Source organism: Amphiprion ocellaris, chromosome 22 (genome assembly GCF_022539595.1).
Source record: "Amphiprion ocellaris isolate individual 3 ecotype Okinawa chromosome 22, ASM2253959v1, whole genome shotgun sequence".
In the NCBI taxonomy this organism is placed as follows: Eukaryota; Metazoa; Chordata; class Actinopteri; family Pomacentridae; genus Amphiprion; species Amphiprion ocellaris.
Genome location: NC_072787.1, coordinates 25,700,524 through 25,724,083, shown reverse-complemented (window position 1 = coordinate 25,724,083; position 23,560 = coordinate 25,700,524). Strand labels below are relative to the sequence as shown.

General features: G+C 39.2%; 1 protein-coding gene across 2 annotated transcripts in view; it reads left to right on the top strand.

Annotated features, from left to right (window-relative positions):
* Nucleotides 1–23,560, top strand: part of LOC111565276 (dipeptidyl aminopeptidase-like protein 6) — a 315,168-nt gene that overhangs the window by 29,842 nt on the left and 261,766 nt on the right. The window contains exon 1 of one of the 2 annotated variants that reach the window (XM_055007120.1): nt 4,874–5,249. The exons of the other annotated variant lie outside the window; for it this stretch is intronic. Coding sequence (XP_054863095.1) covers nt 5,199–5,249 — 51 coding nt within the window. The 5' untranslated portion in view covers nt 4,874–5,198. Of the gene's footprint in view, nt 1–4,873; nt 5,250–23,560 lie in introns of those variants that run through there. 2 annotated transcript variants of the gene reach the window in all.

The window sequence follows — 23,560 nt, the reverse complement described above, 5'->3', positions numbered from 1 at the left end:
TTAGCTGTTGCTCCCGTTTTAATAATTTATTACCTATATCATTTTTGTTTTATTACTGTTGTAAAGCACTTTGTGATTTTGTATCTGTGAAAGGTGCTATATAAATACATTCTACTTGCTTGCTTGCAAAACGGTGAGATGCATGTGTACAAAAAGCTTAAAATGCATTGACGTGGTGCAGGAAATGTCCTTAAAAGAAGCCTGCTATCATATAAAAGTTGCGTTTTGTGTTGGTTGAACTTGCCACAAAAGCAAAGGTTTAATATTCATCTTTCTTGTGTCCATGTACACATAGTCCCTAAAAAAAAAGGAAAATTTGCGTCCATGTACACAAATAGATAGATTTCAGGAATTTTTCACAAACTTCTGTAAGACTGTAGAGAATAAAGAATATATTTTGGACAACTGAATAGACAAATAAATGAGTTGAGGCCCAATCATAAACATTATCTAGGTCAGAATTTGCTGTGGTCTTATCCAATATAATCTAGAATAATGAAAATCTGTCCAAAATTCCCAAAAACTTGTTTGAAATGCCTCAGAATTTCTCTAAAATAATGAAAACTTCTCTAAAATGCCCCCAAAGTTATTCAAAATGCATATAATTTCAAAAAAAACAAGAAAATGTGTAAAATAACGGTAAATTGGACAAGAACTTAATATGTTGAAAACCTTCGATTTTTACAGTTTGTTAATGACTTTATGAGCTACTGTTTTATCACTAGTTCTGAGTTGTCTTGTTGGTCATGCAGACTTGCAGAAAAAGAGAACCTGGGCACAGACTCACCTGTTTTTGTGTTTCACCGCAGGTTGTAAGGAGCTAAATTTAGTTCCTCTATAACTGGCCAGATATGTGTCAGACACGTCCTTGCTCCTGGAGGAGAAGTGTCCAGCGGTTCAGGAACTATTGGGGCCAAGTTTGAAACACTGAATGTTGTTTATTGTTCAGCAGCTCCAACTCGTGTCCAGCTTCAGTTGTTTTCATTGTTCAAATATTAAAAAATATATATATATATATAATTTGGATGGGGTTGACTAAAGTTTTGCAGACAATTGTTAGTATCCCACCAGAAAAGAAGTGTGTATTTCTCAGAATTATGAAAAATTTGGATGATTTGGGTGTGAAAAGTGCATGTTGAATGCCGGGCTTCAGCGCTAACTCAGAAAGTTCGTGCTTACCAGCCATTTTCCACGTATTTTCTTTTAATCATGACTAACCTTGACCCTAGATTAACGTTAAACTCTCCCTTACTTCAACCATGATGTTGCTGCAATGTGTACAAAAATCTGGAAGCTGCTATGTTATATGTTGAGCACTGTCATAGTGTTTCTTCAGAAATATGGATATCTTCCCAACTAAGCTGCGAAGTAGAATAACAGGGTGGTCTTATTATTGCTCAGAAGGCCATAAACTCTCTAGTTCTCTGAGGAATTTTCAGTGGTACCAGACTAAAACCATGAGGATATAATGACAATAAATGACACTTTTAAGGCTGAAAAAGGTACATATGTGGTAAATTCTGTGTGTTTTCTCTGATTAAAATGTTTAAAATATATTATCCACACATAACATAACCTCACTAGAATAGTCATTTACCACATTAACAATGTCTAGACTGCATTTCTGATTAATTTAATGTTGTCTTCATTGAAAACGGATGCTTTTCTTAAAAAAATAAGGACATTTTTAAGTGACCCCAAACTTTTGAACAGTAAAAAAAAAAGAAGAAAAATCATCATTAGATAGCGTAAATTATACAGAATTGTCCACTTCCACTGTTCCTATCGGTTGCTAAATTCACACTCATTCCTTATGTATGTATTCATGTTTGCTTGTCTGTTAAGCGACTGTGTGTTGTGACAATGCAACAGCATAAAAAAATGACAAAGACCTTCAATATTTCATGCTCTGCGTGGTTTAATCCTCCCAGCCGTGTGCTGTGGCTCTGTATACTGGAGCCATGAACCTCCAGCAGACATTCTCTCCCCAGCAGCAGCCCCTTGCTTGCAGCTCTCTGGCTTTGGCAGCTGTCTCCTCTGTGACAGTCAACTGCCTCTTTCCTTTTTTCCTGCGGAGCTTCACGGCGTCGTAGCACTTACCCATCCCTGGCCAGCCATTTTCTCCTAACATCAGGCAGCTGCTGTCGGCTTCTGCTCGGCCAACATTGTTGCTACAGATATCCTTGGCCGCCATACCTGCACGTGATGGATTCCAACTTGGCCCGGTGCATCTAGCAGGGGAATAAACAACACAGCAAATTCAATATTGCATGTGTAGCACATGCCAGCGCGCGGGGTCGAAGGGAGTTTATGTGTCATGTTTGATACATGAACCCTGATTAAACGTGGAGCTATCAGCAAAGCATGAAGCTCGTAGTTGCAGGAGTTACATAGCAGGAGTTGTAAATCGTGTGTCATGAAGTTTATAGTACAAGCAAGCCTTTCCGTGGAGCAGTCGTGAAGGAAGTCGGTTAAAAATGCACACACAAGTAATGAAGCAGCTCAGCCGGATACCTATCCTCTCCGTGTTCTCCCTCTGTCAGCAGTCCAGCTGGTGTCGAGGGAGTCCCATGCCCCCATTAGGTTGTTTTGACAGCCTCATCCACAGTAATTAATATCAGGCACTTTTAAATGAGATTTACGTTAGACGTGCTGTTTGCACTTCCCAGTAGGAGGGGGGGAGAGAAAACCGTCTCCCAGTGAACTGCTGCTGTGGGTTGAGGACGTTCAGCTCTCCTGTTTACAGCATTTTACTCAGTACAGTAAACACTTAGAGGCTAAAGTCAGAAGATTTCACAGTGATATTGATTTATAAAGCTCAGGAGAGAGAAAGGGAGGCTGCCTCCATCTTGAAGGCTGGCAGCACACACAATGAAAACGGGTGTATATTAGCTGGAAATCTATTTCCACTGCATTCAGGATGTGGAACATGTTAGTGACACATGGTGATACTGATCGGTGCTAATTGCATCTGTGTAATTAGTTTCCGTTTGTCTACATGTCCTTTGTGATATGTGCTGATTTCTATGAAGGGAATCAATAAGAGATTATGGTGCTGTATTCTTTGTATTGTGCTTTCGATAAAAGCTATTAGCGTCTGTTTCAGATGCAACAAACAAGACGTGTGCAGCTCTGAAGGCTGCAGAAAAACTTCTTCATCCCATGAGTTTGCAGCCACCATACAGAGAGCAAGTCAATAATATGAGAGCTAATAAAGTGGCTATTGAGTTTAAATATGGGGCTACAGGCACTGTGAGTTGTAGTATGAGATTTAGGTTTTATCAGGAGTACTGCAACAATACAAAGCTTTGTTTACAGTCTGAACTCAGTACATTGGATTTTAAGGTCGTTTGAGCTGGAAAGTGCAAAAGCAAGAATGGTTTGAACCTTTTTGACCCCTAAAATGACACAGTGCACGCACAGATTTTCTTTTTGATTCATTTTTGAACAGAGCCACAAAGGTTACCAATGTACCAAATAATTGTTTGTGCTTGAATGCATCTGCGGTGTCTCCATTATCAACAGCCACTGAAATGGAAATACATGAGTGGGGTTTTAAAACCTGTTCAAATCAGTTATCATAATTCTTCTTGATATATACTACCGTTCAAAAGTTTAGGGTCACCTAGACAATTTGAAGTCTTCCATGAAAACTCACACTTTTCTCCATGTGCTAACAGAATATCACAAAGGTTTTCTAATCATCAGTGAGCCTTTCAACACCATTAGCTAACACAATGTAGCATTAGAACACAGGAGTGATGGTTGCTGGAAATGTTCCTCTGTACCTCTATGGAGATATTCCATTAAAAATCAGCTGTTTCCAGCTACAATAGTCATTTACCACATTAACTATGTCTGCACTGGATTTATCATTCATTTAATGTTATCTTTATTGAAAAAATTGCTTTCAAAAATAAGAACATTTCTAAGTGACCCCAAACTTTTGAACTGTAATGTAGATATATTGATATGTATATATAATCAACAGAGGGACCCAAAATCTTAAAGCCTGAGCCAGATTTGGAGTATCTCAGAATAATGGTGCCACTGAAGCACTTTTTAAAGCTAAGAGGACAGATAGATTTCCACTCTCTCAAAATAACTTAATTAAGTTATTAATAGTTAATAATTTTATCAGGCTATAACTAAATACAGTATTAAAGTCAGGGTGTTATATTAAGTATACTTTCCAAACTCGTTTTTAACTTTATGTCCAGTGTTTTTCCTTGGCTTGATGTAAATGAAACTGAAACTGCAAAAATGATCACAGATATCATTACTAAAAGGAACATTTCAGCTAATTTTCTGTAGAAACAGAACTGTTTTCTCACAGTGACCCTAGATTTATCTTCTGACCTCATAGGTCTCAAGTGGTCTCACATTGGGAACCACCAATGCACAGACAAGACAAAAATTGGAAATGTTTAAAGATTGTAGATGATGATATTTTAGTGCCATGAACTCTGTCTTGCAGGCATTTAATCATGACTGCAAAAAGCAAGAGCTGACTTCACATAAAGGACACTAAAAGGGCCAAAATTGACAGAAAGTAACAGAGAAGTTCACCATAAATCACTACAGGACTCATTTCCTTCATCTGTAACCTTTGGGGATTGCATTTATTATATAAAAAGTCCATTATTAATAAAATCTGGGGGTTATTTTAACAGCCAAAGTGCGTAACAGCTTCTTTGTTTTGCCTATTACATGTGTAAATGCGCATGTTTTTCCTGTCAGTTTACGCGCCGTCCATCATATTTTCAAACCTTTTGCAGCAGCTTGGACGGACGAGGATTCTCTGAAAATTAAGAAGGAATGAAAATCACCGTATGCGCATCTTCCAACAGGAGGGAGGGAAAAAAACATCACCGATCCGCTCAAACTTACCTCCCATCTGCGCCTCTAAAATTAAATCTCACTGTATGATCTTTATTTTATTTTTTTTTTCGTGCGCAAAAGAAAAACGAGGAGCTCTGGAGATACACAGCACACCGAGGAGAGCTCAGCGTTGTTGTGTTTTTTCCCTTCTCCTGTTTTTAATCAATCCGTTAGCTTTGTAAGCCCACCCACTTATGAACTGGCTCACTATCTGAGGGGTCTGGCTGGGGAACTGGCGGGGGTCGGAGAGCTGACAGACACAAGCGGTCAAAAAGTGAACAAATTCCGCCTTTCGGGAGCCGCGAAGGGAGGCGAAAATGAAGGAAAAGAGTCTGATTGAGACTGCCAAAATGCAGGGCAACGTACTGGTAAGGTGGATTTTGATTTACACACATTGCATGACGCCGATTGAGTGTACCTTAATTTCAGAAATCTTCTAGGAAGTATCGCGTTTGCCCGTTTATCCATATGCGCTTTGACGCACGTCCGATGCTGTGGAAATGCGGGTGTGGGACGCATCTGTTCCAAACATGTGAGGTGATTTCTGATAGTTCACGCCCTTTTTTGATTTCCCTTCCCCTGCCTGTGTGTGAGTACAACCCGATGTGATGGAGCCACACAGGAATCCCAGTCAAAGGAAAGTTTTTGTCCTCTTTTTCTTTTTTATATGAGGCCATCCATAATGACTGCTGAGTTTGGTTTCTTCTGCCCGGTGAAGCTTCTGAGGGCAGAGGTAACCTTTAGCCCAAGGAGGGTCCCATTAATATTTTACTGCATCTAAAGCTGCGAGGTGCAGGATATATTACTCCGGCTGTCCTTCTTCTGGCAGCTATATGGGTATATGCATGAGGGGAGTGAATACCAAGTGTCCTTTGGGGCTCTTCTGGATATTAAGAGCAGCTATCCTGCCTCTTAAAGGCCGTTTGATTCTTTAAATTTTTGATTCAGAGGGAATATTGTGTCTGAACGCGTTATTTTGCGCCTTAACGGCCTCCTTGATGTTGTCTGAACACTCACTGGAATCCTCCAACTTTGTTCCTGGTGTAGTTTGCTTTGATGGTTTAATGGTTTCTCGCTGAATAAGCCTCGCCGTGCAAACACTCAGGGCCATTTTGGAGGATGTGGGGCACAGCTGTGTGGAGTCAGGCTTTTTCCAAATGGTTCCTCCACCGAAGACCATCTTTTCCCCTTTCCTTCCCCGTGGCCTTGTTCCACATGGAGAGTGTTTATCTCCTTTCATCCCTGCATAATGAAAAGTAAACACCAGTGTTTATCAAGAGGATTTTGGTCAATTTCCAAATCAGAAAGTCACTTTTGCTGAGTGAGATATAAAGTTTTTTGGTTGTTAGTTGGTCACAGCTAACCTGGTTCTATCTAAAGGCAAAAAAATCTGCCTACCAGCACCTCTAGAGCTCACTAATTAACACAAATCCCATGGCAAAGTACAAGAAGTTGTAATTTTACTGGAGATTATGTGCAGAAATACTTCTTAGCTACTACATTAGCCCCTAAAAATCTGACATTTTCTAACCTCTAGCTGTTTATCTAATGCTCATAATGGCTTCACTTTGTTGTGATCTACACCAAAAAAATGTTCGGAATATTTTAGGGTGAAAAACTGTCAAACCATGACGGTATAAATCTGAAACTCTAATACATTTCCCTACTCATGCAGTTATTTCATGGAAAGTTGCCATAATATGTATAACAAGTAACATGGCGATTTTTGTATTTATTTCATGTAAAAAATACAGTTTGCACCAGTCACATGGATGTTTTTAGTGTTGACTATATATATATATATATATATATATATATATATATATATATATATCTGTGTATATATATATATATATTTATACGTGTATGTATATGTATGTATATATATCTGTATATATGTATACATATGTATATATGTGTGTATATATATGTATATATGTATATATATGTATATATGTATATATAGCCAATTTTTTTGCACATTTGTCATTGCTAAAAATACACGTTTTAAATGTTAAGTACACCAACTGTTGTGCTATATTTACAATAGGTCACAAACTTTATTTTATCGGTATTTTCATGTAAATTTTCAAGCAAAACAAAAATTCTTTAAGGATTAAAACTTTTTTTTAACAGTAAAATATGGAATGATGCACTTTTTTAACCATAAAATCAACAGTGTCCATGCATTTCTTTACCGTAAATGAAGAAAATGTTTGAGCGTTCTGGCAAACACAGCTGCTGGAATTTTACCGTTTTTTTTTTTTTTTTTTTTTTAAATACAGTGTACAGGTTTTAAAAGCACCTTAGTTCTGGATAAAAAGCCAATTCTGTCACTGTAGGATACTGAAACATCATCTTTTGAGCTCTGGGAATTTTAAGCTTTTCTCATATCTGTGTCTTGTGCATGAAATTTTAAATAGCTTCCCCCTTTCTGCATTAGATTTACTTTAAACTGCAAAATCTGCAAGAATGTCTCAATCGTGCTGCCTCTGGGCGACCTTCTTCTTTCTGCAGAAACTCAGTGGAATGTCCCACCAGGTGAACAGAGCTATAGTTCTGTCAGTAGCATTTAAGTCCAGTTCAAAAATATGCTACAAGCTCATCAAATTTGTAACCACTTACTGTACGTTCTGTGTATTTTACTTGGCTCTGTGTGACATTTGTTCAGCTTCTAGTATCATGGTTGAAGTATTAAGGTGTGCATATCACCCTGTGTGATATGTGTTGTATGTTTTGTCTTGTTAGTCTAGTTTGCTTCATGTTGTTCTGTCACTGTGTGGATCTGTGTTTAATTGTGACCTTCCAGGAGGCTGCAGAAGCCTCAGGCTAACTTGGCACGATGCATCAAACGGTGACATTCTTGTTTAACCCTATGAGCCCCAAAATTTGAGAGGCATGTTATCTTTGAGAAAAATCCCCCAAATTACTCCATTTATCAGAGTGACAAATAGTAAAAATAGAAAGATTCAACTGATTTTCAACCTTTTGAGCTCCTCTTTTGTGATGTGCCATTCTGTTGGGAAACTTATCCCAATCTAAGTTTTAAAAAGCTTTTAAAAAAACTTTTTGGCTGAACTGGGTTGAACTGCAGGCTGTGTTTGCACAGAGCAGACAGGAGGAAAAGTATGGAAACAAACTGAAAATGCAAGTAGTAAGAATAGTCGGTGTCTGTCTGTCCATCTGTTCGCAGCATTACTCAAAAGTGAACTAACAGATTTGGATGAAATTTTCAGGGAAGGTCAAAAAAATGACACAAGGACCAAGTGATTATATTTTGGCAGTGATGCAGCTTATAGTCTGGATTCACGGATTTGTTAAAGATTTCTGTATCTTTGTGAGATAGCGGCACGGCGTCACTGTAACCATGACAACAAGTGAACACTACATCAGCTGCCTGCTGATGATCACATGATTGTGATCCTACTACAAATTTGATCTGTTGGAAATGATACAACTGAGCAGCCTTGGCGGAGTACTGCTTTCTCAGTGCTTTTCTTGTTTCTTTTTGTCATAATGGATAGTCTAAGAAATCCTACTTTAATTTTTTTCCGTTAATGTGAGTCATACAAAGAACATGTTGAGTTTTCTCTACTTCTAGCCATGGTTGTGCTGTTTCAGTAGAGTTACAGGACTTTATATTGCAGTAAAAATGAGCCCACAGTGAGTAAAAATGTGATAGGAGTAAGAAAAATGCTCAACAGTTGCTTGGGATTCAGAGGGTTAATATTGCACATGTTCCTTTAAATATAAATATGTGCTGTGATACGTCATTAAAGATGGGAAAGAGGAAGACTTCTGGCTGGTGAACAGGGTTACCAAAAAATTCAGGGTTTCAAATTCAGCCTTTCAAATGTTTAATGAGGGAAAACAAAAATTCAACACATTTGTTATGTAACTCAAGATACATAGTGGGTTTAGGTGAGTAATACTGAATGTGAGCATAACTTTTGTTTGTTTTACAAGAAATTCTCTGTGGGGCACCTTTAACATCTAGTGTATTTGCAAGAAAGTCAGACAGAGTACCCCTGAATAGAGCATCCATTCCTCTGAAAATGGAAGCAAAAATTTGTTGGATTCTCCAAACTGAACCCAGTCGAGTTGGAGCCGGTTTTTACAGTGTTAGTGTAGTAAAAACCTCCATTATGGCTTCATCTCTGAGGGGAATCTGCTGCCAGGCTCTTGACATTTGCTAGTCTGTTTGGCCTCTTCTGCGACATCTGTCACTTGTCAGCTCAGCTTACTGACTGAATTTTAGTCTCCATGTCCTCTTTCTGTTCCCGTGCACATTCTCACCTTTCCTTTTCCGGATATTGATTGATCATTTCCCTTCCGCTGATTGATGTATTCTCAGGCCCGCATCTCTAAACTCACAGTTTGATTTATCGACCGAGCCGAGTGTAAAATTATTCAACCTCTAGGGTGTGATTTAGCAGGTAGCAACATGGAAGGCACATGACAACACAGCAGACAATACTCTTTGGCTTTGTCGTGACAGGTTTATTATACCAAGTGATTGCCTCCTTGCACAATAAGCCCCTGTACTCATGGGATGGAGGCTCACTGCAGCGCCTCAGTGGGAAGTCCTCTCAATAACAGGGAGAAATCTGCACAGCGGGACTTCCGACCACCTAACATGATAGTCGGACATTGTTGCTGCCCACTGGGGGATTGTGTCTGCAAGTGAAGCAGGTAGTACTTGAAAATGGGTGGAAAAACACCCCAGAAGTGTTGTGCCTGCACAGGAAATTGCAGCTAATCAAGTCTGCATTGGGACGCCTAAGGGGTAATGACAGCAGAGATGTTACCATGGGATACATAAGGCTACTGCTCTGCACGCTCCATGCCTGCAAATGCTTGGGCTTTCTGGCGAGGCACCATTTTCGAAGCAGCTCATGTGCTCGTTTTCCGGCTTTCACTTTCTTTCGCCGCGTTTGTGTCTAATTGTTCTCTGACGTGTCAGACATCTCTTTTCAAGGGCGCAGACGGCGGCGGCGTTGAACAACTGATGATTTGTTTCTCTCGGCTGAAACGAGAAAATAAATAAATAAAAAAAAAATAGCAGAATATCACGGACAGGGGAGATTCATCTCTGCTAAAGAGGAGAGACACTCAAAAGGCTAACCGGGAAGCTTCCTGTTGTCATGGTTATATCTGAAAGAGTTTGGAATTTCTCGGTTCAAGTAAACATCGGCGCCACTCCAGCGAGGACTTTCGTTGTCTCATTAATTTCAAAGTGGCTGCATGATGCACAGACTCTGCCACCCTGACTTTTAAAGTGTTGGGGTTTTGGTTTTTGTTAGAACACTTTGAATATTTTGAGTTGATGCTGCATTATGGAAGAATTGAATCATCCACCAAAGTAAATCAATGTTACAAACCGTACACTAAGGTAACATGCTATACCCTGGAATCTTTTAGTTGGTTGTATACGCTACCGTTCAAAAGTTTAGGGTCACCCAGACAATTCCATGTTTCCCATGAAAACTCCCACTTTTATTCATGTGCTAACATAACTGCACAAGGGTTTTCTAATCATCAATGAGCCTTTCAACACCATTAGCTAACACAATATAGCATTAGAACACAGGAGTGATGGTTGCTGGAAATGTTCCTCTGTACCTCTATGGAGATATTCCATTAAAAATCAGCTGTTTCCAGCTACAATAGTCATTTATCACATTAACAATGTCTAGACTGGATTTCTGATTGATTTAATGTTATCTTAACTGAAAAAACTTTTTTTTTTTTTCCAAAAACGGATATTTCTAAGTGACCCCAAACTTTTGAACGGTAGTGTAAGAATATTTTGTTACACCGTTATACAATATTGATATTAGTTGTATTGTGAGACATATTAATCCACATGTACTGAAAGCCTTTTCTCAGTGTCCTTCCTTTATCAGATGTATATGTGCACTGTGTAAACTACAGAGCCTCATAGTACGACATGATCTGTGAAATGTTGGTGCTCTCCATGTTATTTTTTTTTCCACATGCATTTCTGTTTTTCTGCATCTTCACCATCATGGGTCATGTGCAAAATTAGGCGAGTATTGATTCCTGACTCATGCATGATTCACGTTGATGAAGGTACCACAATGCTCGCTGTTCTTGCCATCACCATGGAAGCATGGCGGCACAAAATCATAAACTTTAAGTCAAAGATCTGGGGGGAAAAAATGAAAAATAAAAATCAAGCTTTCTTCATGCAAACCACCATGAAACAAAACGGAACAGACCAAACCCAACCCTCTGTGATACTAAAAGTCCGCAGCAGTGGCTATTCTTCATCTCTTTTCTTATTGGTAATATTCATACATTCTTATTAATAGCGATAATGATAATAAATTAACGTTCATCAAGTGCATCTATGTATGTTGTATCTCTTATTTCTGACCACATAAAAGTGAAAAAAGTGAGTTCTTTCTCCACTCAGAGAACCAATGTAAATAAAATGTACTTTGTATACAAACTAATAAAGCTGTGAGTTTTCATGGAAATCTTGAAACTGCCTGAGTAACCCCAAACTTTTAAAACAGTAATGTATATCTCATATAATCGCAGTTGAACTCAACATTCGTGTATGATAAAAGTGAATTAAGCATCAGCCCTTCAAGAAACCCTTTAAAAACTCCCCAAAGAATTGTCCGAACCGCTCCGACAAAAGCTGCCTGTTGTAGCTGAACAGCTGACATTTTAAAGATAAGATTATTCCAGCCGACAACGGCGATAAGCGCAGCGCACAAACTGTCACCTTTCTTGAGGATCAGCCTAATTTGCTGGCCGTTATGTTTCCCCCAGAGCGCAGACTGCAAGTGGCTGTCTGTGCACCCAATGCTGCTGTTGTGTACCTCAAACAGCTGTCTGGCGAACCGCAGAAAGCGCTCCGGGCTGGCGGCTGCGTTGTGATGGAGGACCACCGTGCATGATGTGGTGATCCGCTCTGCTGTTAATGCCTTTTCAATACCGACCTGATGGCTGCGGGCCAAGTTGTAGGTGTTATGTCAATAGCTCACTTCACTCTGTTTTTATGCCCGGCTGTTTCAAACCACATGAAGAAGAATTGAAATCGCAGCGCTGTTTGACCACCTCCGCATGAGTGCTGCTGTATTGATTGCTGTGCAACGCCTGCTGCACCCTGCGCCGTGATTTTCCAGACATCTGCTATCTGTGCACCTGTTACCCACTGTCTTGTAGTGAGTGAGTCAGCATTACCATCACAGCTCTTTTGCCTTTGTTGCTGCTGCAACATATCAAACAGTACTGGGAAGAAAAGATGTATTTGGCTGCAAATAATGATCCCTTTTAGTGATAAAATATCCATAAATGGTGTTGATTCGTACTCAAGGTTTATTATTTTATCTGTAAATGGTCAAAAATAGTGAAAAGACATTATAGACTGTTTGACAAATATTCACTGTTTCCCCAGATTTTCCCTTGTTTCTGCAGAATTACTTGAAAATGTATTTTTTGGGACTCTGCTGTATTGAGATGTTGTCAAAATCACCATGTAGACAATAGCTGGATCACAGGAGGATCCCTCCTATCAATCAGATTCTCCAGACCTGAGAGTGCTCGTTTGGTTCAGACTGCAGCAAAAATCACATTATCATTTGTTTTTCATTGGAAAAGTAATGCAAAATATTACTATTCCCACTAATATCATTGTAATCTGTCCAAATAATCTAAAAATTATGTTTTTCTTGCATTCTTTCAGCTCTATACTGTGTTGTTGCTGTCTGAGTTGATTTAAGTGATAAAAGTTTTGGACAACAGTATCTGGAAGAAAAGACATATTTGTCTGCAATCAATGATTATTTTAGTTATAAAAAATTCCATAAATTCTGTTTTTTGGATCGTTATATTCATTTAATCTGTAAATTTCCCAAAATTAGTGAAAAGATATTGCAGACAATTAGACAAATTGTATCTCTATTCACTATTTTCTCTGATTTCTTTCCATTTTTCTTCAGAATTACTTGAAAATTTAGTCGTTTGGCATTCAAAGTTGCATTTCCACCATTATATTACAATCACTTAATCTGTCAAAATAATCAAGATATGATACTTTCCTTGTAAATCATTCAGCTCTTTAATGTGTTATTGCTGTCTGAGTTGTTTTCAGCTACCAAAACAACAATATCAGGAAGAAAATGTGCATTTGTCTGCAGTTAATGATTGTTTTCGTGATAAATTCCACAAATAGTTTTTTTTTGATCATTATAATCATTTAATCTGTAAATTTCCAAAAAAATTGTGAAAAGATATTGCAGCAAGTTTGAGAAATTGTACCTTTATTCACAATTTTCTCTGATTTCTTTTCCATTTTTCTTCAGAATTACTTGAAAATTTAATCTTTTGATACTTGAATCTGTCAAAAATAATCAAAAGATGATATTTTGGGGGGCTGCACAGTGGTGTAGTGGTTAGCACTTTGGCCTTGCAGCGAGAAGATCCCTGGTTCGCGTCCCGGCTTTCCCGGGATCTTTCTGCATGGAGTTTGCATGTTCTCCCTGTGCATGCGTGGGTTTTCTCCGGGTACTCCGGCTTCCTCCCACAGTCCAAAAATATGCTGAGGTTAATTGATTATTCTAAATTGCCCGTAGGTGTGAATGTGAGAGTGATTGTTTGTCTCTGTATGTAGCCCTGTGACAGACTGGCGACCTGTCTAGGGTGTCCCCTGCCTTCACCTGAGTCAGCTGGGATAGACTCCAGCCCCCCCATGACCCTAGTGAGGATTAAGCGGTGTATAGATAATGGATGGATGGATGATATTTTGGGAAGAAAAGATGCAGATAACTGTTTTTGTGATTAAAAAAAATTTCCATAAATGATAGTTTTTGGATTCATGACTTAATTATATAATTTGTAAACTGACAAAAATGGTGAAAAATCTCTTTCACCTGTTGTCTGACTCCAGATGTGACATCTTTAAATCACAAATATGAAAAACATCCATTCTACAGCGACAGAACAAGTCCAAATGTCACAATGTAAAAGTGAAAAGATGCGTTGATTCACTCCACTGTATCCGTCATAATGCTTTTATGATGTGCAAATTCAAGACAGATTCAAGGACATAAAACCGAAGCTGGGCATAAATTGCTGTCCCAAAGCGAAGTTGCAGAATGAATGGCGTTATATTGAAATGATGTGTTATTCAGTGCCACTGTCAGTGCGCGCTCGCCCGATATTTATGCACTTGATTGGGGTCAGCCTTTTTGCCAAATCAGAAATGCGGCAGTCTGGGACACGAGGGACGTGATTTATAGTGACCTTTTATGCGGGCCACAGTTTTTCAGCAGTGCCGGTGCACATTTCATTAAGCGCGCTGGAATCCATCATGCTGAGTGTTTCCCCTTTGGCTACATTTGTTTGTCGAGCGATCAAGCAAAGCCAGCAGATGGCTCGAGTTATTGTCTCTCGCAGCACAGGAGCTGAAATCTTATGACAAGGGTAGTTAGTTACATTTTATTCTGTCTCTCATGAAGTCTTGTTGTCTTGTTTGTTTTTTTGTTTTCCATTATTTAGCGGTCCGTTCATCTGCTCCAGTTAGACATCGGGAGAGAAGAGCTGGAAAATGACTGTAATCGCGCTCTGATCAATACCAGTGATTTAAGGATCACTTTGTCTGACGGTGAAATTTTAACTTTCAGAACTGGCTTTGCAGCCTTTATTATGTTCCAGAACACAAACAGCGTTGTGTTGTGACCTGCTCTGCTCTGCAATCAGGGACTTTGCTGAGTGCGAGCGGTTTTGCAACACATTTACACTCCAAGAAAAGCATCGACAGAATAGTTCTGCGAGTACATAGTGTAACTGTACAATATATTCACCTGAATCAAATCTTCAGCATTTCTGTCTTTTAAATGTAGAAGAGTGGCTTGACTATTTGAGCCAATTCAAGACTCTTTTAAAGAAGGATTCATGTTTTTTTCTTTCTTCCTGTCATATTTTCCATTGGTATGGCTGTCCAAAGAAAGCTCATTTTAAAGGTTTCTTTTCAATCTGACTGAAAGTAAACAGAAACTAGCTGCCTGGAGTGGAGATTTTTCCAACTGGATTTGCTTTTAGTCATTACATGGAGTCCTGAGGATACGGACGAAATGATATTGGTCTTTTTTCCTGCAGATTCATTAGTCATACACTATCGTTCAAAAGTTCATAGTCACCCAAGCAATTTCACGTTTTCCATGATGTGCTAACATCACTGCTCAAGGGTTTTCTAATCATCAATGAGCCTTTCAACACCATTAACTAACACAATGTAGCATTAGAACACAGAAGTGATGGTTGCTGGAAATGTTCTACACATCCATCCTTCATGCCTCCTATGTGGAACTTTGTTGCTCTTTCGAACTGGCCACCTTTCCCTCCACTTCACAAGGCCACAAATTAGGTTTATCTGAAAACAAAGTTCCATTACTTTCAAAAAATAAATGAGAATGCAGTTTACTTGCACAGGAACATCATTTTGTAGACATAAATATGGTGGTGATTAATTGATGCTAATCACTGCTGAACACCGTTAGCAATCTGTTTTGTGCAATTAATTGCTGCAAATCTCCACAACGGAGATGAAGAGTGCAAAGTTAGCATTTACATAATGAAATTTACAGCCACAGTTGCTGCACTGATGAGAAATACGCTGAGCTGAAATAGTTTTTTGAAGGACAATATGAAGCCACAACCAGCAGCGATTAACGTTAGTTTACCACAAAGACTGAAAACATAAGGAAACAGCCAACTTTGCTCTATCCAAAGGTTATATTTTTGCTTCAGAGTGTAAAAATTGGAAATTTTGTTGTTTTTGACAAACCCAGGTGAGTTGCTTACCCATATATTCACTGATATGCCTCATATCCTTATGTGTAGCTTCATATTTAACTGATTTATGACCTAAGAGTGATGCTGATCTACATAGGAGGCGTCCAGTTGCTGCTTTGAGTTGTAGATCACTTGGCAGTCCTCTAAAGTCAGCACACAACAGCTGTACACACCTGTAAGAAGGCAGGAAAAGACTCAAAATGTAGAAATAGTCTTTATGACCTTAGGATGTCAGATACAAACCCTTATGTGGCCTGTACACGGCTGGATTGATTGTAATTCTTTGTCCCAAAACATATTTCTCCACTGTTCCTTTAAGTAGAGGGTAAGCCCCATAAACAGTCATAATCCTTGATTGCCAATACAGGTTAAAGAATGTAAAACTAATCTCTTTTTATTGTGTCCTCGGCTGCTCGCTCAACTGAAATAGCGTCTGCGGAGTTCACACGTTATTAAGTTCACACAAGAATTGCTAATGCATCTAGTGTTGACACCGGAGCTACAGTGTCAACACGAGACGCATTAGGAAACCGAGTACACAATTATTTTCATCTCCGACTGATCCTCTTACTGTTTTCTCAGTTTTGTTTCATGCGAGCGACAGTCCAAAACCCAAAGATATTCAGTTTACGATCACATAACTGAGAAGAGCAGCAAAAAAAAACCCAAAAGCAATAACACCAGTGAATGCTGCTTGACAAATTTATTAGAAAGTCAATTAAATCTAAATTATTAGTTTCAGGTCTCACTGATGCAGCTGTACGGGCAGATGGTGTTCTTAACCATGATATTTGTGCAAGTATTTAAGTTTTATGAGATTTTATTGTATTATTTTGTAAAATATTAGATTTTTCAACAACTCAGTTGATCACAGCTACATATTAATTATTTCCAAACACGTTTTGGGCACTTTTTCTTCAATTAAAAGGCAACAATACATCCCAAGTGTGTCTTCCTGGTTACCAGTAAATCATTTTGTTAGTTTTGCCCGACATGGTGGTTTGTCTCATTTCCTTTCCCACTCTGCCAACGGTAATACGCCAAAGAAAACAATGACTAATAGTATTATATTGGCTTTAAAAATGCAGAAAAAAATTTGCATCATTGCTCCATTTCTTTTGTGCACAACAAGGAGTTAATTGGATTATTTTATATACCTGCTGCAGCTGCATCACACGGTCTCCTTTTTTTTTTTTTACTACCTCATACATGCAAATATCCCACATAAAAACTCCTTGAGATATTCACAAGCATCCTGAGCATACAGTATGCGTCGTCTCTGTCTGTTGCATCCCTCGTCTCAGCCCTGAGCAATCAATCACCACTTAGCTGAGCTACCATGCTGAGAGCTGTGGCGAAATAATGAGCATACAGTAGGTGAATATTTCATAGCGCCCGCCCCATCCATCCCTACACTGTTTGCATCTTGAGATTGAGGACCCGTGCTAGTTAGAGTCCGATTGCAGCGATGTTAGTCTTTTATGAGGCGATGGAGTAATTGGGCTTGTTCAAGGAGCTGTGTTGTGTTTTTATATATATATTTATATATTCTTGCTCTGTTTTCACAAGTAGTTATTCATCATAGTTAAACTAAGAGTCTCCTCAGCGATCGCTCATAAAGTATGTGAGTGACATATAGTCTTTTCATGAAGTGCATTGATGAGGTGAATCCAGGGAAAAGCCATTATTCCCCTCTTGATTTATACAACATAAAGAGATGAGGGGGCTGCAAAGAACTGTAAAAGTTGCAGAAGTATTTTAAAGGATGCTTTTCATCATCAGTGAATGTACCAGGAAGCTGCTGGTTTGCAGATCTTTTGCAGGGCGGTCTCGACTTGTGTTAGAATTCTGTTCCTACGGTGCTTCACCCTGTGAAGCTGTAGGATGGGTCCAGTGACAATGCAGTGTTTAGCTTGTGTATGATCATGACCATGTTGGTCATAAACCCAAGGATTGGATGAATACTTGGCAACTTCACCAGATTTCGTGGTTCCAGTTGGCAAGACATTCAACTCAGAAAAGTCAGGAGTTTACTGAAGTCAGAGGGATTCATCAAGTGCGTTTTGTGTTGAATCAGTCTGAAGATTTTATTGGATAAGTGGAACAATGGTGCTTGAATTTATCACCTGCAAACCATTAAGGTTTAATTACAATCCATCCAGTGAGTCATTTTGGTTTGGACTAAAATGGTGGGGTCACCAACAGTACCATCCCATCCCCAACAAATCCACGCTATCTGAAAGCCGTCTGTCACATTTTAGATGTCTGAGGGGTCTTGGGTGCTCCATCAAGTACAGTTTTAGTGTACACTATGTGAGTATGAGGTACAGTAACTCTGACAAGACGAGGAAAGGGAGGTAGCGAAGGGAGACAGTCAGGACATTCTTGGAAGGTCCTTGCTTGCATTTCAAAACAGCTGAACACTTTGAAAGATCTTCCAGTGCTGCATATAAATGCACGTTTAGAAATGCTCTCAAGAGATGTGAGAAATAAACCCTGGAATAAAAAAAAAAAAAGATGAGCAAACACGGATGTTGCAAAATGTAAATTTGTCAGTCTCCTAATGTTCGAAGAGTTTCCAAACAATTTATTCTCGCAGCTTACTAAATAACCTTGGCAAAAAAAAAAAAAAGAAAAAAAAGGTGAAGAAACCGAGTGTGATGGATTGCCCGTCTCGGGGAAGTTTTAGGGTTTCTGCGAGTTAATTTTCATAAAGTGCAGTGAAATGAATGCAAGCTGCCTGCGAGGAAGAAAATTAATCTAAAAGTATATCGTGTACGGCAATAACTGTGTATGCAGTTTGTATTTAATGGGGTACAACAGCCAGAAACAACCAGTTTGGGCCCTTAAGCTGGAACACAATGGAGATGTGGGTTGTGGAAAAGGCACTGCAGCTGAAACTTTAGGATATTTCAGTGTATATTGTGCACTTTTAGGGTGATGTAGTGAGTTTTGGCTTGCTTTTTTTAGGACGAGCCGAGGTAAGATAATAAATAGAATTGTAATTAGAGGGCAATTTGCATACAGTATGTGTGATTACACATTACACGTAAGCGCAGCTTGTGTTTCTCTAATTATCCTCAACTACAAAGAGAAGGAGGGCTCCATGGTTACGAACACAGAGATAAGTCTCGAGGTTTGTCTCGTGGAGGCTTGTTACCTCCTTTTACAGAGTAACTTTGTCTTTGTGCTCGGCCCTAATGATAATTTCCCTCAGTAACACTCGTTAGGACCCTGACATGATAAGCCGGTTTCCACCACTTACTCATGGCATTGAGCGTAATTGCATTTCACAGGCCGAGTCGTCGCGCAGAATGAGCAAGCGGACGAGTCGACAGCTCAATTTATCTGGAATCGCTACGTCTCGCTGCATCACCATAGGGTTTACTATCCTGTGTGTTTACAGATGCATAGATGTAGCTAATATGCAGCATGTTTTAACGTATAGAGGTTTGAGAGGAAACATTAGGAATGAAGGTGAATGTCAGAAAGAGGGAAAAAATGACTGAGGCCCACTAACAGACAGAGGGGCAGATGGAGAGAGGGGAAAAAAAAGATAAAATGCCAAGTTTTTGACTTTCAAATTGGACTACACAGTCCAATCTGACAAGGGAGTTTGGAGACCTATTAAAAACTAAGCTGTGGAAAATGTTTTTTTGCCAAAAGTTTGCCAAGATTAGCCACATTCTGTCAGTCTGGGCACATAAACATCTTTCTCCCTCGGACTCTGACTGGAATGGAGTGAAAGGTAGCAGAACTGGCCAAGATTATAACACAGAGCAGAGCGGAGATGAGAAATCAAGCACTGAAATCTTTCAGCTCTTAAATGCATTTGATGTTAACCTACTAATGACATTCAGATTTGTTGCTGCAGCAATTCTGTTTTTTTTTTATAATTTGCATCATTGATAAATAGGCCTTGATTGATTATGGGTTCTTTAAATTGTCAGGAGTGGTAAAATGGAAATACTTCTGCCCATCAAAACTTTAGAAAGCTGTAATTTTCAAATATCTTTTCAGGCAAACACATATTTAATTTATAAAGACGAAAAATACAAGAAAAACACAAATTCTTCCATTTCAGAAGCAAAAACCAACAAATGTTTGACATTTTAACTTTAAATGACTCGAATGATTAATCAGTTGTTGATTAATTTCTGCCCGTAGTTTGTGCATTAGTTGTGACATTTGAGGTTTAATCAATGATCATAGAAGGATTTTTTACAGTTTTTGTACAGTTGGCTGCACACTCTCTGACTGAGCGGTCTGGGTGTGGCAGCCAAGAGAGTTTCCTTTTTGTCATAATTAGGTTTGAGGAACTTTTGAGAGGTCCAGCAGTTGATGTCAAAGAGGCAGGCAGTAAGTTGGATGAGACTGCTGTGAAAAGTGGGCTGTAATGGATGTCATCAGCATAATAATTATACAAGAATGGTTAATTATGACATTTATCTTTCCTCTTCCTAAAACGAGCTCGGGTTTGTAATGAAAAATGAATGGAATGTCGCATTTCATCTCGGGAATCTATTCAATTTATGATGCGGTGAACGTATAATCCATCTGAAAATAGCACGCCGCGTTTAAAGCCTTCTTTAAAGACCTGCTGTTCATTTGCCAGTTTCAAAAGCTTTGTTCTTGAGGGGAGGTTTTGTTCTTTTAGGGGCTTTATGATCAGCCTATAGAACCATTTCCCTGCCTCCTCTATTGCCATCAGGACGGCTGTGATTAATCTGTGCCATTTGAGTGCTGGCAGCCAAAGTTGGGGAAACTGCCGGCTAGAATTCTGGGTAATGATGTACAACTCTAACAGAGGTTCTTAGCTTGCCTCTGCAGCCTCGGTGCAGCGGGGAGGGCTTTGTGCAAGGACGTACGCGGGGAATTCAATTAGCCCTTTTTATTTTTTTCTCTCAGAGTCGTGTCCATCTCGCAAGCAAAGGAGCTTCTGTTACAACTGTGACATCAGGCAGATGCCAAGCCTTTCCCCCCCGTTCTGCGCTGTTGTCGTACTCCCTGTCGCGTGGCAGAGGTGCCATAGGCGGTTCCTCGGTTAGAGTGGCTGTCTAATGAGATCATTAAAGCTAGCCAGACAGAAAATGAAAAAGCACCTGTTGTAGAGGGGAATGCTGTGTATTCCCTAAACATTAGGCGAATATTACCTCACGGTGCAGTGGGAGAACGTTCAAGAACACGGAGGTAGAAGTGCCAAATTAACTTTGTACATCCACGCCTCGTGTGGCTGATATATTATTAATTATGATATGGATGTTAGGGATTCATTTCAATTAATTGGAGGCCTCCTGAATGCCTTACAGACTGCCATTTTCTCTACACATTAGATGGAACAGTGAGGGCAAAATCATGCTATGCATATCTGAGCAGTTTTCTTTCTTTTTTTTTGGGAACTCTGGAGAATTTGAGTTAGATTTCTTCAGACAATGAAAACACAACAAGATGTCTGTGGCTCAGGCGTTCTCTAAGTGAGCTGGGATGTGGTTCATTAGGAGGGACAATGTAATCCCAAAACAACAACACAAATAAGACCTTTAAAATGCAGCTTTCTTCAACTGATGGACAAACATTTCGAATCAAGATGAGGTGAAATTCCTCCTCAGTGTAGAGTAAAACATTTCTTTCAAGGTTATTATTCATTTTTGTATTGTGGAGTCTGCAACTTTGCAGAGTGCTACTTCATTTACAGTATTTCTGATTGATGTACAGTGGATTAAAATAAAAATAAACTGCAATGCAAGCTGATTCAACACGAAACGGTTCAACTGGTTAAATTTGTACTAATGGACGGCAATCAATACCTCGATTCAGTTATGTAACAGTTAAAATATGACATTTCTTGATCAGTTACAGGCATCTACTGCTATAAAACACTGCCTCATACTGTACAGGCGGCTCAGTGAAGCTGAATTAATGGATTACAGTAGCATCCCGGGCTCATTTGCCAGTCCCTACTGATCGAGCAGATGCTCACTGGCAGGTATCCACACCAGCAGCACAATATGGGCACACTGGTGCATTTTTATCTATTAATGCAAGTCCTAAAGAGCAAGCAGGGAGATTTACAGTGGCTGCATTAATGCGAGGCCGGATCTAAACATTTCTCTACTGATGCTCTCAATCTCTTATTGACCCACTTTGGCTTGGGCAGTATCTTTAGTAAAGTAAAAACATATTTTGTTCAAAGGTCACCATGTGCGAGAGGATTTTCTGTCTGGACAATAAATAATTCTTGACCTTATCCAGAAGATTACATTACATTACATCATTTTGTTAAACCCAAAGTTATGCTGTAAGTGATATCAAGCAGAAAATAGTTCTTATTTTTAACAAGTTTTCAAAGCTTCCCGTGTTTTATGTATTTATTTTTTGTGTGTTCTCTGGTGGCAGTGCAATAAGCTTTAAACACAACATTGACGTGTTATTGCTTTACATGGCTTTTACAGCTGAGCATTTGCATATTTCCATTTGCAAGTGCGATATTCATTCTCTTTTTATCCTTGCTTGGACGTCCAGCGGCTCCTGGGGGAAATATCTGACTCTTTAGCTGTTAAACGCTCCGCTGTGTTCACTAGCTAGTTGCTATCTGTGTCTGTCTCCTCGTTTGGTGCTGATAAGGTGGCATACATTCGCTTCTTAGAGGATGTCTGCTGACAGCAGCTGCCTTCTGTGGCCAAAAAATGACACTTTGAAAATGGTGAGACTGATCCAACAGAGTGAAAATGAGGGCTGGGAAATTGAAGCAGTGAGCTGAAAGATGCTAAAATGGTCTGTCCAGCTAATGTTGAAGAGTTAGAAGTAGTTTAATATTTCAACATCAATTAAAGTAGCTGAAAAATAGTTTCTTATAATATGTAATGGCAGAAGAAAAAGTGTTTTAACCACAATGAGGTGATATAGCTGGAAGGTTTTTTGGTTCCTATCATTATTTCTTGATAATTTCAATGACATGTTTAAATAAAGGCCATGAAAACAGGTTTATTTAGAAATAAATAGGGATAAAAGAATGATCTACCCTTGATACACGTTGAAAAAAAGTGACTAAAATCAGCCTTGAGGTAAACTGAGCTCAAAAAGAACATCAGTAAGGTGCAATAAATAAATAAACAAACTTAAAAGAAACTCTTGAACTTGGTGAATTTAATGTTGGTGTACAATGCTGAATGGATTTTTAAGTGAGGAGTGTGAAGTGTGAACCGGAGAGAAGTTACCACGTTGCTAAGTTTGGATGTCAGCAGATGTAAACCTCAACGTCCAGTCGGTCAACCCAAGAACAGGCCACCAAGAGTGTGTTACATAGGTGGAAGTGGTGTGAAGCTGGTCTCTGCCGACCACAGCCATCACCTGGAGAGGTCGTCTACAGCCACTGAGGGGGCATTAGATGGCCACAGACTAGCATGCTTAGGGAGACCTGCACGGAAGCCAGTGGGGAGAGCAATGGAGGCTAAAGAGGCTCCAGTATCAATAGATAAAAGTACGGTTTTATGAACCAGGATGGACGCACTCTTGGGTTTTGTTCATGCAAGTAGACCCTGTTTGACCAAAGTTAATATTTTTTTTCTCCAAAAGAAGGCAGTTATTACAAATGTAATGTTGATTATGCAAAAGGAGGAACTGAGGGCAAAAGATCAAACCAAATTCAGACCAAAGAAATTGAGATGTATTCTTCCAGAAGTTATAAACACACTAGTCTGACTCACAGGAGGTACACCGCCATTCAAAAGTTTGGGGTCACTTAGAAATGTCCTCATATTTGAAAGAAAAGCATTTTTGTTCAGTGAAGATAACGTTAAATGAATCAGGAATCCAGTGTAGACATTAATGTGGTAAATGACTATTCTAG